At 55.1% G+C, this 15,257-nt stretch overlaps 1 protein-coding gene across 1 annotated transcript; it reads right to left on the bottom strand.

Moving 5' to 3' along the window:
- Positions 1 to 1,738: 1,738 nt before the first annotated feature.
- GLRG_11250 (MYB DNA-binding domain-containing protein) lies at positions 1,739 to 2,705 on the bottom strand (the record flags this gene model as incomplete). The annotated part of the gene is made up of 4 exons (XM_008101935.1): positions 1,739 to 1,767; positions 1,835 to 1,952; positions 2,010 to 2,090; positions 2,148 to 2,705. The coding sequence occupies 4 exons, from the start codon at positions 2,703 to 2,705 to the stop codon at positions 1,739 to 1,741; spliced, it is 786 nt and encodes a 261-aa protein (XP_008100126.1).
- Positions 2,706 to 15,257: the final 12,552 nt, after the last annotated feature.

Raw genomic sequence — 15,257 nt, 5'->3', positions numbered from 1 at the left:
CTACTGATGCAGGTAAGAGTTCACTGCTACGCTAACGCCTTCTTAGCCCCCTGGCTGACGAAACGTGCAGACTCGCCGTTGACAGGACCGCTTTCCCAGGCAGCCGGTGTATGCAGAATACCCTCCCCCGAGGCCACGTCTACGCCAGCACCTGACTTATGCCCAGCTTCTTCCAGTTCCAGGCCCAGTGGCGACAGTCGTTTCAAACTCGTCCGTCCTGATCGGGCTATAGGGCCAGAAGCGTGAAAATTGTCAAGATGTGCGAGCTGTTCTGGTCTAGCGGCCGGACCTCCCAAGAAGGCCACGCTGTCGAAAATGACCGTCGTCTGATCCCGTTTTCAGTGGTACTGTGCCTGTCCATACATTGTATGCGGTCGGGGGAAGGGGGTGGTGAGAGAGACGAGCCCTTCGAGTCTATGTACAGTACTCCGCTGCCATGAACCCCGGAGAGGTGTGTTTCCGCCCTTGTCCCTCGCATCTGAGGCCGCCAGTCGGGAGGGGGGGTGCAGGACCGAAAGGCCGGTCGATCTCGAACACCGATAGCCATGGGTTGTGGAGCAACACTCCTCGAGGGCCCCTCCGTACTGGCAGGCAAGGCCCTCGCCGTCCACGTCATGAAGGAAAGGCCACCACCGCGAAGAGGATAGGGCCAGTCAGGGCGGTGGGCTCGCAGAAGGCCCGGACTGGGCCGTTTTGAGAGGGAAGAGGAGTCAAGCTGGGGCTTTGACGATGGCCGTCATGCCAGGTTTTGGACTTGGTAGCAAATTGTTTGGGATCTAGTCAATGGGCAAAGCACGCCTATGAATAACCGTGTTCACTAGACTGAAGGGTAAAGTCTTCAATGACCAACATGTTTCGACATCGCCAAGTCAACAGAATCCCATCGACGTTGTCATGCCACAATGAGCATATCGATTGCCCATGTCTGGTAATACACACATCAACTGCACACGACGTATTTCTTGGGCCCGAAAATAGAACACAGTTCTTCACTCAATAAGGGTATAGACTCATCATGAATCGAACAATTTCACCGTCCAGAATCCTGCCATCCACCCCTCCACGAGACCAGCCGCACCGAACAAGTCTTTTGTCCGTCCTCCAAGTAACCCCCATCGTCCTCGGTCAACATCCGCCCAGACACATTGCATCCTCCTTGAGTCTAGGGGACGTAAAAGAGGAGGGGGGCACCTCCTCCGCAAGCCCATACGTTTCACTACCACAGAGATGAAGCCCTTCCGCATGCATGCGCGTGCGCAGACCATATCTCGAACGGGTATGACAATCACCCGCCAACAATCAACGTCCTTTTCTTGTTGCGCTATAAAATTCGGAGCACATTGATAAAAGCCGCAGCGACCCACCGGGAACATCCGCGTACATGTCAATCGATCATGTTCCCAAGCAGGCTACCCCCCCACCACTATCCGCCAGAGCCAGTAGTATCGAGCCAGTCTGTCCATGCCGGCGAGAGAAAACCAGGATACAATGGTTGAACGAGAATTAAAGCTCGGCCCCCGAAAAAGAAGAAAAAAGAATAATAGGGGGGGTAAAATAATAATGAAAAAATGCAAAGGGGGAATCGTCTTTTCGAGTCCGGGTCGTTGAGATCGTCAGAACGACAAAGAAGAAACACATTTGGTATAAACCCAACGCATTGAGACACTCCCCAGCGCCGTTTCGCAGTGTTGCCCATCTCCCGAGTATCCTCAGAACAGCCGAGAAACCGAGGGGCCCTCTACCGGTTGGTCGGCTTGGCGTAGAGGTCTACGAATTATTTAGTATCGTTGATGTGGATGCGGCCGTGCCGACGCGATGTTGAGAGAGGGCATACCGGGAAAGTGCTCCTTGGCGTACTGTTCGCAAGCCTTGGCAGGCTTGCCGACCTTTTGCCCGATGACCTTCCACTTGTTGTTTTCGTACTCCTTGATGGCGTTGAGGAGGGCTTGGCTCTGTGAACTGTTAGCGGTACGTCGCGGTGGCAGCGTTCAAGAGGGTCCGCAACGAACCTCGTCTTCCGCGAACTCGGCGTAGTGCATATCCTTATACCAATGCTTCTTGACACTACCCTCAGTACGAGTGGGGAAAGTCTGCTATACGTTAGTTGCTGATGGGGCCAAAATGATGGCATTGGGATAAATACGAACCTTGGCAATCTCAGCCCAGCTACTGCCGGCATCTCTCATCTGCTTCAGGCGAAGCTCCTCTGCCGGGGTCCAGGGAGTATTCGTCCGGCTCTTTTTGGCCGGAGGAGGTTGAGGAGCAGCAGCAGCGTCTTCCGTCGCCGCAGGCTGGGCCTGAGCGGGAGGGGCCGCGGCGGGAGGGGCAACGGGTGGCGGGATGGGGGTTGCACTAGGCGCGGCGGGGGCAGCCGGCATAGAAGGGGCGCTTGTGACGACTGGCGGGGCCTGTTGAGCCGGAGCCGGGGCCGGACGCTTGCGGTTTCTCTGGGGCTGTGCCGGGGGCTGCGGTGCATGTTGCGGCTGCTGGGCGTGCTGTTGGGCATGCTGCTGCTGGACGTGCTGCTGTTGCTGCTGGTGATGTTGCTGGTGATGAGGCTGGGCTTGGGCCTGAGACGGCTGGGGCGGCGGCTGAGGCACGCTCATCGGAGGCTGCACCGGAGTGGGCTGGTGGTGTTGGGGGGCCGGGCTCTGGTGAGGCGGCGCTCCATACTGGAATTGCGGGTGCTGGTCCCGACGAGACATGTCCTGCTGATAAGGGTGTTGAGGACTAGGATGGAGTGGTTAGTGAAGTTTCATTGCAACAGGATCAGCATGGCGGGTGAATATGTGACGCGACGTGATGTGAGGTGACGGGTTCTCTCTTTCTCTCACTCTCCCGCCGCCCTCCGTAACGGGATTGTAACGAGCAAGCGACAGCGAGTCTGCACCATCGCCGGTAGCCAGGGTGGAGGTGTTTTTTGTTGTTGTTATTGCCTGTTACACCCTCCATTACACACCGTCAAGCAAGGCCAAGCATGGCCGGGGTTTGCCTGAGGGAAAGACATGCCGAGGGGTACATGAGGATGTACTCGAGAAACCCGTTGAGTGTGTGGCACCGGTACGCAGCCTCACGGGGCGGAGGATGGAATAGGAAGGGGGATGGATGGATGGGACGGGATGGGATGGGAGGGGAAGCGGGAGTGACTTTAGGCATTTTGCGGACAAAATGTAGAGGTCGAGGGGTACAAGGTGGAGGAGGTACTTACTGCATGTCGCTAGGCTGATGGGTGGAGTTGGAGTAGATGTACTCCGGCACGGGGCCGACTTGCCACTGCTGCATGTTCTAATGGGCCAAACCGTTAGCACCGCGTGTGAATGTTTCGCAACCAGAGGAAACGAGGTGTCGCGCCAAAGTCATAGGGGCAGGGTGAGAGGGCGGGTCCATCTAGTCCGTGTCCGTGACGCGCGAACGCGACACGGGCCGCTCGCGACGAAGGAGGGTACATGGTGTCGTGACTTGGGGACAAGGAACGAAACTGGTATCAGGTGTGTGGTGCCAACGATGGTGCTGACGATGATGATGACGGAAAGAGAAACAAAAGAGCAGGTTCTTCAATCGGGTAGTGATGGAGGCATGATGGGCTCGACATGATTGAAAGTGCGTCGGTAGAAATGAGGCGACAACGTGTCTACACTCGATACGGTGAGGTGAGGGTGAAGAGACGGAAGGAGAAGGAAAAAATTTGACTAGGTGACGGGGAACGGGAAAGACGCGACAGTGTGGGCGCCAACGAGGTCGATACAAGACGCGCGACAATTCAATCGTTGAGGTACATACGATGAGTCGCTCCTCAATCGGGACGATGGATGGAAAGAGACCTAGGAAATAGGGTGCAGGTACTTACGGGCAATGTAGTAGTGTTAACTCAACAACGATGCATAAACCGACCGGTTGATGGATGGAGAATATTGTCTCTCGGGGGTGGAAAAGCGACTTGGACCAAGCCTGACGTCGCAAGAGCAAGAAGCGGGTCACGCACACACGCCCGGGGTTGGGAAGGGCTTTTTTTTTTTCTCCTTTCTCTCTTTCTTTCTTTCCTTCCTCGGTGTGGGAAGGAGTGGGGGAAGGGATGGTCGGAATGGATGGTCGGTGGGATGGTTGGGGGAAGTAATGGAAAGTAGAGTCGAGATAAAAGGGACAAAGATACAAGGCGCGCGAGGCCGAGGACGTGTTTGCTTCAAGTACTCTTTTTTCTGGGGTTTGTTGGCGCGGCAGTGCGCGCGTGGTGGTGCGTGTGTATGTGGTGGGTTGGGCGAAAGCAACGCGATACGACACGCAGCAGCAGGAAGAAGGTGGGAGAAGGAGAGGAAGGGAAAAAAAAAAGAACCAGGTGGCGGCGCAGCCGTAGTAGCGGTGGCAACCAAGTATTGAGCCGGTAAACCTAGACGGAAGAACAGGCAGGGCAAGGATTTGAGAGGATAATATCAGGTGAAGGAGCGCTGCGGCCGAGAGGAGTTGACGCGGCGCGTGGGTTTGTCGAACCGAGGCCGACGGGTACTGGCAAGGAATGGATTGATTTCCCCTATGATGTGGAGAATAGAGTGTGATGGAAGGGCAGCAGAAGACGGCAAGAAGAAAAAAGGCGAGGAGAACAGATGGTACTGGGTGTTGATGTGCCCTATCGCGTCGCTGTCCGATGAAAATCAGGTAGAGGAGAGCTTCAGGCTAGACCTGGCGAGGTGAGGTCGTGGAGAAGATGAGATAGGTAGAGAGATGTACAGGCGGGTGCCGACAAAGGTAGCGTGATGTATCCGTCGAGGACACAGAGGTTCAGGCAGAGGCCCAGAAGTAGACAGGTGTCGAGGCAGTGCGCGAAATGTGCCGTGCGTTAGGTTGGCTGGAACCCCCCCCCCGGTTATGTGCGGAAGGATTGGATTGGATACAGGGTTTGGGCAGTGGCGGGGGACTCGGGCCAAGAGTCACGACTGTCGAACCGAGACGGGCGCGTGGCTGGCAATGAAAGAGAAAGCGGCAGCAAGAGAAAAGGCCGTTTGCTGTAGTGCAAAAATAATAGTAGCAACCGGAAGACCAGGAAGAGCCGATTAGCGGTGACGTGATGGTATTGCGTGGACAATGAGCTAAGGCGCGGCCCAATGTCAAGAGGAGAGGTAATGCGGACAGTGTAGGTAGTAGCGAGGCGACGAAGCTGTAGCAGCAGATAAGATGATGGGCCTGGAAACACCTCGAGGTGATGCGAGGGCCCGTGGGAGGGGGGAAAAGAGAGAGAGAGGTGATGAATTGGCTTGGGTGAAGTATCCCAAGGCGGATTGAGTTATGCGTGTAATCACCGACAGGCAGAGTGTGGCGAGTACAAAAGACAGCAACGGCGATGGCAACAACGACGGCGTCGACGATGGGCGTTTTGCTTCTTCTTCTCGAGACGTGATGGTGCTGTCTCAACAGCCGCGCACGCACGCGTCTAGAGGGAGATGATGTCGTGCGGTTGTCTTCTGAGAGCCGGTCCTCTTTTTGGGTCAACTGAGCCAGAGGTAGTGAGCGGTGGGAATGTACCGCGACCGTGTAGGTAGATGTAGCTACCTAGGTAGGAAGGTATCGGGCGGCTGCGGTAGCGAGGGTGGAGAGAGCTGTGATGGATGATGGATGTATGGATGTGTGGATGGAAGGATGTATTGAATGTATGTAGTAGGTTAGGAGTTGGGATGCGAAGGCCCAAGGACGTGGCGGATGTACCTTTGATGGAAGTAACTTCCTGGTTCACGGTGATGTTTTGGACCAGTTGCCCTCTTTTTCTTCGGCTGGTGAGAGAAAGTGGGTGGTGGAAGGGGGCGACGGACGGGTCAAGAGGGAAAATTGCTGAGGGAAAGGGCGAGGGAACATGGAAAAGAAACGAAGGAGGGAAGGAGGGGACGCCGGGGTGGCCACACGAGATAGAAAGTGTGGGTCCATAGAACCAGTCACCAAGTCAATCATAGACGCCGAGTATTAGCCGAAATACAGGCGTTGATCGTATATAGCTATCTGGACATATTGGCCGTCGACTTTTCAGACAAATGCACAGACCCATGCTCGGCTCGTACCGCACAGGCCATGTTGCTTGTCACTCGTCACCTCGTCATGGGCCGATGCTCACTGGCTGCTCCGTGCCCGGCCACTTCTCCGCTCTGTTCCTTCCAAGCACATGGGCTCGCTACTTCCCAATCCAAGGAAGCCGTCGTCGACTTTATATAGTCAGCCCAGTGACACCTGTACCGCCGCTCACTCTCATACGTCGTAGGGAATACATGATTTTTCTCAGTTAGCAATTGGGTGCGATGCGACTGCGAGCGAGCCCAGCCTAGTCAGGTTCAATTCGGTTCAGCTCAGTTCAGCCCAGCACAGCCCGTGCGGAAAGGCTCCCGTCGGTCATGGTTTCTATCGGTGCGGACGGACAGGTCGGATACGACGGAGTTTGACAGATACTCGCCCCGTCAGTCAGTCGTCGTATCCCTGGTCCGGCATTGGCCGTGCTGATTGATGACCTTACGTAGTAGTCACAGGCCGAAGCAGCGTTTCTTCTTGCGGGGAAACCCAGCCACTTCTATCATTATCATGCCAAATCCCCAACCCCCAGGCCAACGGCACCCAGTAGGTAGTGTAAATCAGTCGCAATCGCTCGATGCCAATCGCACAATCGGGTCCTGCGCCACTTTGATTTCCTGTTTGCCTGACGTGTCTGGCGGGCCTGGCGGGCGAGCCATCAACCAAGCAGCTCAGCAACCGCACCCCCTTTAACTGAGGGGATGGGGGAAACAAGCGCGATGGAGAATCGGAAAAGAAAGAGAAAAAAAGAATACAGCCAAAAGCCTCATCGTCTCCTACCCTTTTGATAGAATGAGCTTAAATGCCAGCCATGGCGCGAAGATGACCTGTGCCTACTGTGTATCCCTTCAGTGCAGCCTTTTCCAACATGTACTCGAAGTACCATCTGCATGGTCCATGTACTTGATCCTCGCCTCATGTACCTTCTGTTAGCGGTACTGCCGGTGGACACCCGTCAAACCATCCGACTCTAGACGGTACGTACAGTACCTCTGATCTCGTTGGGTACCTCTGCTTGCCGAGGCCGCTGCATGTACCCTTCTCGACCTCATGACCTGGGCACCTTGTGCTTTGTATTCCCATGCGTACCTCGCCGTGGGCCACAACGGAAATGATGATGCAGCTGCCCGAAAGAGCAACAACCTCTTGCTTCAGTGAGCGTGTCCGAGAGGTGGACTGAAATAGGTAGAGAACGGATTATCTCATATCCCGGTCTCTCATCACCCACAGCCCCGTCGTGACACCTCTCTCTGTGCGTACGGCCGCCCGGGCGTTACTCATGGGCCAGCGTGGCACTGACAGCACGAGCAAGCCTGTTCTAGGCACTGTCTCTCTGTTTTCCGCCGTCCCAGCGCTCAAGGTCCATGAGAGAGGGAGAGAGGAGGAGCCTCGTGGCATTCATCATCTTGTACGCCCAGGTGTCTGCGAACGCGCGTCTCATGGTTCCAGAATTATCGGGTTTGAGCTTGCGTCCATAGCCCAATAGGTATATCGCCTTCGCGAACCAAACCATTCGGTGGATGTCGAGTTCGCAAAGCGGTTTCTTCATCAGCACCCTGGGTAGCCGGCCACCGTCTTTGGAAATGCCGCGCTACGGAGCCCCCGCGGCTAACCCCGCTCTTCGTAACCACGGCGCGGGCTCCAGAAACCCCATGGCAACGGACCGAAGGCCCGAATACCTAGATCGCATCGGGAGGGTGTCGGGGCGGGGATCCTCAAGACCGGACTGTCTCAGAGTGCACGGTTGCAATCGCATCCTGCCGGCTCTTCGGTCGCCCTCCAGATCGAAGCACTAGTGAGCGGGTACTCGGCGCCGCCCCCCCCCCCCCCCCCCCCGATACACCACCGTCCGTGTGCCGTGCAGACGGGGTTTCTCCAACGCCGGCTTCCCGTGTGTCAACACCGCAGGGAGAACACTTGGGCATCACCTTGCCTACTGGTCACGAAGCGGCCAAGATGAGACACCGATCTCACAATAAGTTGACTAGGAGGCCAGCCGCGTATCACACCCAATCAGGCATGCTCACCGCCCAAACAAACGCGAGGTTGCTACGGTAGTTGCCCAAGACAGAGATTGTTTCAAACACCGAGAAAGAGATGACGAAACAAGGTGGCTCGTCCGACCCTGGCGACTGCCCCCATGCCGTACCAGGCGCAGAAGAAAGACGAAGAGGGAAAGAGCGCGATAACCACAGAAAGAAACCGAGGTACCTAGCCAAGGCGATCCATTGTAGGGTATCACAAAGAGGAACACTCGTTGAGCTTCATGTTGTCGACAGGAAACCTAAAACGGCCTCACACACCCTGACCCAGTTGTTGTCTACTGCCATCCCGTCTCCCAACTTCATGCGTGTATGGCGGCTAGGCTCTGTGACGACATTCTAGCCCACTCGACCTTGTATGTTCGTTCCGAACATGGACAGACTTTATGCCTCCCCGGGGGGTCGCGATAAGAGGCCCCGGCTTCGAAACGGCGTTGGTCGCAGGGCTCCGGCACAAAGTGTTTGAGACTCGCGACCCTCTGGCGGCTCAAAAACGAAGACATGTCCACCACAGAACTATGCGCCTGGTTATCCTTGGATCGGCCAAGCCGCGGATTGGGGGCCCTGGTCTGTGCCCGCAGCGGACGGTTTTGTCTCCTTTCGTCGATCTTTTCAGGATGCGGACGGAGAGACATTGGACGGCCAGGATTCATGCGCGCGCGCGGTGAGACGGCCGACGAACAGGTGACCCAGCGGCGATCCATGGCGAAAACACGCGCAAACACGGAGAGTTGGGACGGCCGCTGGAAGTTTCCAAGCGTGTTCTTCCGCGCCAGCCTTGTATTATTGGAGGCGTCGACGAGCGAAAAGGAGGTGATTCGCAAGGTGTACCCAGTCGGAGAGTGGCAGCGCAGGCCCACAAGGCTGGGGGCTCGGCCAGCCAGCCACCGCACTCGGCCGAGCAAGACGGTGGAACGGACACGAGTAATTACCAGTTACAGTGCAACTTCATAAAATAAAAGCCAGATCCCTGGGCATCTACCGACTTGTTGGAAAACCCAAGCGGAACCGGATTCTAGGAGCTGTGGCAAGGTTCGGCAACCGAGAGATGACGAGAAGGGGGAAAAAGAGGGCTTTCCGTTTCTGGCGATTGCAAACACGGGAGTTAAGCCCTGAAAGAGCATCTGCAGCGGGCAGAGTCCCAGCCGGGGCCTGCAATTTCGCCATTCTCACAGACTCCGTCTCCGGTGGATGCGCTTATACTGTTGCAGGACCGTTGAGTGCGGGGTGTCTCCAAATCCATCTCTGGAAAGATCAGACGAGAGAAGTAATGCCGAGCTCCTGCCAAGAGGCCAGGTCTTACTGATCGTCCGGTCGAGGACAGAATATACTTTATAGGAACGCAGCGCCGGGCTTTTCTGGGACCTTATACAAAGTAACGGGGATCTGGGCCCGAACCAGAGGCTCAGTTGACACGGCTACGTCTGCGTTTCTAGCAGACAAAGTCCACCAACCACACATTGTCTCTGGTCAACAGTAGCATTCGGTACATGGGCTTCCCGAGGATCATCACCACCATGACCAGAAACGAGACGAGATGGGTAGAGCAATGAAGAGGGGATGTCTTAGTCGCGGCTCTTCTGGGAGAGTTGGAGACCACTACGGTTTGCGGTCTCCACTGGATCGATTAGGCTGCGGGCGCTGAACAAGTCTCACCAACTTTGAGGGTGGCAGCCCTTCTGATACTTCCGCTTTGCCTATAACGAATTGCATGGGTGAATGGGAAACGATGCGTCTACTAATCAGCCGGATGATGGGCATTCCGCCCCGTGGCACGCAACCCTGGTGGTCTGAGGTAGTAGGTACGAAGAAGATCTTTCGTTCCCGCCAGTGCTTGGCTCTTAAGGCTTTCACAAGCCCAGGTGTCTTTTTTTTTGTTTTGTTTTTTTGCTGCCATATTGCGAGTTGAATACGGAGTACCATAATACGAAATCAACACGGCACCATGGCTGGCGCTTGAAACGATGATCAACTACGGCTCGTTCCTTCGCTCAGCGTCGTGGCTTTGCCAAAGTTTACGGGGTTTACATGGCGAGAAGGGGCAAATCCTACGGCGCCCGAAATGCGGAACAGACTACTACGAGTTATGGTTCTGCCGCGGACAATTGGGGCCATGAGGAGCGTGGCGGGCTGTGTTTCGATCTTCACCGCCCCATTGTTAGTTCCAGATTTTCACATTACCTCGAGTAGTGAGGGTGAGATAGCGAGGCCACTCAAGGAATGGCCCGGCTCTACCAAGCGGCTTTTTTGTGGCTGTAGTATGTTTCTTGTCTGTCTTGTAGGGGGGGTAAATTACGATTAGTGATGAAAGACGAGGCTGGTCTGACTCGGACGGCGACCCGTCTGTTAGGTTACGCAGCACACCGCCAGTCTGGGTTGACAGGGCAGAAACGTCAGATGAAGCTTGATGTGGGCGCAAATGGTGGAGGCCCGGGGCCGAAGGTTGGCTCAGACATGTCAAACTCTCGGACTGCGGGCCCAGCCCAGACCCTCGACCCAACAGGCCAACTTAACCGTCAGAGTTGGTGACCGGAGGGTAGTTGTTGGTAGGAAGGGGAAGTCAAAGGGGGCGATTTAGGCGGGGAGCTCAATGGGTAGGAGTCCAAGGAGGGGAAAGCCCCTCGTTAGAGAAGTGCAAGCCAGATACAGATTCGAGAAACAAATCAGGATTCCTGCAGTAGAGCCCAGCTGATTGTTTCCCGCGATCCATGTTCGTCCCGCCGGTTGTTCGAGGGTATGTATATGATTGGCCGGCTGTCTGTTCGTCGTGTGCGTGTTTGGGTTTGTGGTAAGGTTACGGATACGGATGGTCGGGATGGCGAGTGACTGATCTAGTTGGTGTTAGGTAGTGGTGATGCCCAGGGGGGGGGGGGTGTGGTTGGAAGACCAAGACTGAAGGGGAAAGAGGGAGAGGTGAAGCTCGCAGGCACACGACTGATTGGCTGAGACGCCCTATAAGCCGCGTTAATGATGTCTGAGTGGCCCAAACGGTGTATCTGTGGGCCATCTCGGTACGTACCGATAGAGTTTGGGGTGGGGGAGGATGGCGACCAGGAGGGAAAGGGCTGATACGTGGGTGAAATTGCACCTGCTGGCTAGCGAGTTTCAAGGGACGTGGGCCCAGGGCCAGAACTCGACCAATATGCTTGGGATTCCCAAATGAAGACAGCCAGGCAAGCAACAAGTCATTAGAAACCTCCCCTACCAAACGCCCGCCCCCTGAGGGTCGGATTTTTTTTTTTCTTTTCTAGGAAGAAACGATCGTTTAAATGTGCTGCTGTTACGAAAACAGGTGAAGCGTTTTCATTGCCCTCTCCACACCTTGGCGGGGAAAAGTGGTGTGAGGCTAGCTGGCCTCCCTTCCCTCGGTGATGTTCTTGTGTACCGCGGCACCCACGAGGGATACCCAGCAAGAGACACCCGGGGGAAGGAACAAAGGCCTTCTTTCGTGTGTCGTGCGACGGGCGAGTGAGAGCCACACATTCGGCCTCGTGGATATGGCTGGGCAGACGCAAGAAATTTCGGAAAACGGTTGGCAGGTGTTGAGGATAGCAGCAGCCGCGTTTGCTGCCGGCCCCTCATTGCATTTAGATTTACACTAGTACGGCGACTTGACGGCGCACGAATGGAGGCGTGGGTAAGCTAATCAAAGTATCCATGTGGGTGCATGCATGCATGCACGCAATTCAGACTTCAATGCATCGGGATGCTGTCGTGTAGGGCAGTCAATATCGACAAACATGCCGCTATGCGGAGCGGTCCAATGGCTGCAGAGCGGGACAGTGACGGACGGAGACCGACCTTTGACGCCAGGGCCGAGGCGTCGTCAGGGACAGACGAACAAGAAACAGCCTCATGTTTCGATGCCAACACCAATGGCAATGCCAATGGATCGCCTGGGAGGATTCCAGACACCTGGACGCGCCAGCACCTCGGTAGAGGTGGTTCTAAAACAACATAGTACACTGCAGTAGGTATAGTTCCGGGGAGGGGGTGTTGGAGATGGTCGATCTGATGGATCATGGGACGTGTATCCGTACGCACGACCTGGCTTAGCCCAGCCCAGCCCAGCCGGGCGGCTCTTAGTTCGAGACGGTTACCAACGAGGTCCGCCTAGTGATACAACGGCGAAAACAACATTTTCTTCGTGAAGGGGAGAAGCCGTGACACCAAACCAAACAGCCGGGTTGCGTAGTATCGGGTCTGAGCCTATCGAGGTGGTACCAACCTACCAACCTACCTAGGAGCGAGCGGCACTGGCGGGAAGACTGCCTTTTAGGAGCCTCTTACACCAAGGGACAACGAGGGATCCTCATTCATGGACGGTGGTACGCTACCTAGTTACCGTATTACTGGGACATGGGTATTCGGCCCCGCCGCACCGATTAATCGATTACTTGTGTATATTAAAGGTCATATAATGTATGCGCTAGCATCCGTAGTAGTGTACGGTGGTATGTACGAAGTAAGGTAGGTACGTAGTGTAGTAATAGAGGAAGGAAATATGGACTTCTGTTTTGGGAAGTACGTTCCCCTCCTTCCCTTCTGCGGTTGGGGAGGCTGACTGGGGTGGAAGCAGCTTCTGTTCCTGACCTAGCCCGATTCGGATTAGTCTCGTAATGTCGGGCCACGTACCCTGACTGCAGGCCAGGTGGATCCAGGGGGTGGTCGCGAAAACGGGCCAATAGCAGTCGCAGGCGCGCCTCTGTAACACGTACCCGTCCATCGCTGGACCCCGCCATCAAACGTCAGACAGACATCCTCACACAACCTTCAGACACAGGGTCACTTTCCCCACGACCAGGACGAGCCAGACGATGCCCATCACCACCATCACAAACGCCTCAACCACCGAGCTGTTGCAACAACAACAGCAATAAGAAACATACGAAAAAGAAAAGAAAAAACATGAGCACGGCGGGTAGCATGCCGGACGTCGAATACCTATTACACGTGACGACTACGACGACGACGTTGATGATATGCACGGGTCGCCTTTTGCCTCGCCGCCGCACTGCTCACATCACAGACCGAGAGATCCGACGCAGAGACGACAACCTTTTTTGATACCCCCCCTCTTCTCGATTGGGCATATGCTGCGAACTTGTGCGTCGCGCGTACCTGTCCGTTCCCTGCCTGTCTGCGCTTTGCACTCTACTCTGGCAGCACCTCGCTCTCTTCATTCCAACTGTTCTTGTGTCATCCTTAACAGAACCTCCAGACCCCTCCCTCCATGAGATCGACGGCGAGTTGACGTATGCTTTATTGTCCGTCACTCGAGAACAGATGTCGACCGCAAATAGTAACATCCTCTTCCTTGCTGCGAGCCGTCCGACCCAGCCTGGCGGTGTCGACTTTGTCGTAGCGTGTCTGGGGAGTGGTCGTTTTGTTTTCGAGTCAAGCTGCGCATCCCAAACACCCTTCGGCCATATCGTGCCCATCCTATGCCATGCCCCTCCCTATATTCTATGCGGCGCGCCACGCTATCTCAGAAGAAGAAGCAGAAGAAGGAATGGAAGCTCCTCTTCACCAGTCATGAACCAGACCCACTGGCCATGTGCCGTGGCCGAAACCAAAAAAAAAAAAAAAAATGCCAACCGGCTGGCGGGTCGTCGACATGCTTGCGAGTGCAACTTTGCTACCCAGTCACTTGAGGCTCTGAATCTGAATAGATCCCAGGACTCTCCCTCGACGAAGAAGGCCGAGAAACAAACTGGAGGCGTAACACCGCTCTTTCCGGTAACCGGACGCTACCTCACACGGGTTTGGTGGCTTTTTCTTTCCCTCCCACGTTCCAGGTTTACAAGAGCCTCCTCTTTTTCATCCCTCGGTTTCCGTTTTACTCTTCAACGGCCCCCTTGGCCTGGTCTATGCTTCCCCAATCTACACCCCAGCCAGCCAGCCTCCGAGGCTCCAGCTCGTTACCAGCGGTTTTCCATTTCGCTTTGGCTGGCCTCTTGGTTGACACAAGTGGCTGCTCACTTCTCAATCCATCATGGCGGCCGGTTGAGACACACGTTCATCTCTCACCGGATCCATAATCTCGCACCCATGCATGTTCCTCGTCCGTCTCCTCTTTTTGGGCCTGCCCTCGAACAAGTTGCGTACAGGGGTGCGGCCGGGACAGGGTGTGTGGCTTGTAGTGTATGTATACTACTACGGATACCTACTATGTACTACCATAGTAGACTACTGCAAGCCGCCATGGGCGTGTGTCCTGTTCGCTTTCTTGCCCCCCTCCCTTGTCTCTTCCCTTCCCTTCGAAAAATGGGGATGGCAGCAGGTGGCGGATCAGACCAAACGTTATGCTCTGCTAATTCTGTCACATCCACCCCATCTTCTCCAGGGTTTGCTGGCATCATTGCTGAATATCTGCAACAGGGCTGGACTGGACGGTGTGCTAGACCCCTGTCTTGCATGTACCAGCGCCCGAACATGATGAGGCAATGTTTGCTATGCCTGCCTACCCGCTCTTCTTTTCAGGGCGTGTGTGTGTGAGTGGGTGGTACCCGTCTAGGGACGGTCTAATGCTTGCAGGCCTTGCTTGTCTTGTCACGGCCCACCACTTGTCAGAGACCCCAATATGGCTGCAGCTGGCATTATTACTTTATCTCTGCCCTCTCCCCCCCCATCTCGACTTCCCGTTCCTCTGTTTGTTTACCTTCACTACTTTCTTGGGTTCATCATCAACATCCCTTTTCTTCCTCTTCTTGAAGCGCAGTTGCGTGTCCTTCTTTTCTTCTCCCGCAGCTAGGGTTTCGCGTTCCTTCATTGTCCAACTGGCTTGGCTGCACACATTCATTTGACTACGCTTCTTGAACACCACCTTTTTTGTCAATACACTTGACCTATTCTGTTTATTCAAACGAACAATTTCGCTTCTTTCGGACCATTCCCCTCCCCTCAAACAACGCCTATCCGCTTCCTCTCCTTGACGGATCTGCAGAAGGCCGACTTCGTTGTTGCAAGCTCCCAGACGGAATTCCTCATTTTTCACAACCAATTTATAACTTTCGATTCGTCGGCAGCAAGGTTCTGTCTTCTTTTATATCAAAAACCCCAGCTTCCAGGATTACGCCGCAGCCGCACCCCCCCAAAAAAGTCTACTTTACCCGGAGAGAGCTACCTACACATCGACATTGACTGTTCGGAAACGAATTCACGAGGAAAAAA

This window comes from Colletotrichum graminicola, assembly GCF_000149035.1.
Source record: "Colletotrichum graminicola M1.001 genomic scaffold supercont1.79, whole genome shotgun sequence".
NCBI classification, from domain to species: domain Eukaryota; kingdom Fungi; phylum Ascomycota; class Sordariomycetes; order Glomerellales; family Glomerellaceae; genus Colletotrichum; species Colletotrichum graminicola.
The sequence above is the reverse complement of the archived record's forward strand: the minus strand, read 5'-3'. Positions and strand labels throughout refer to the sequence as shown.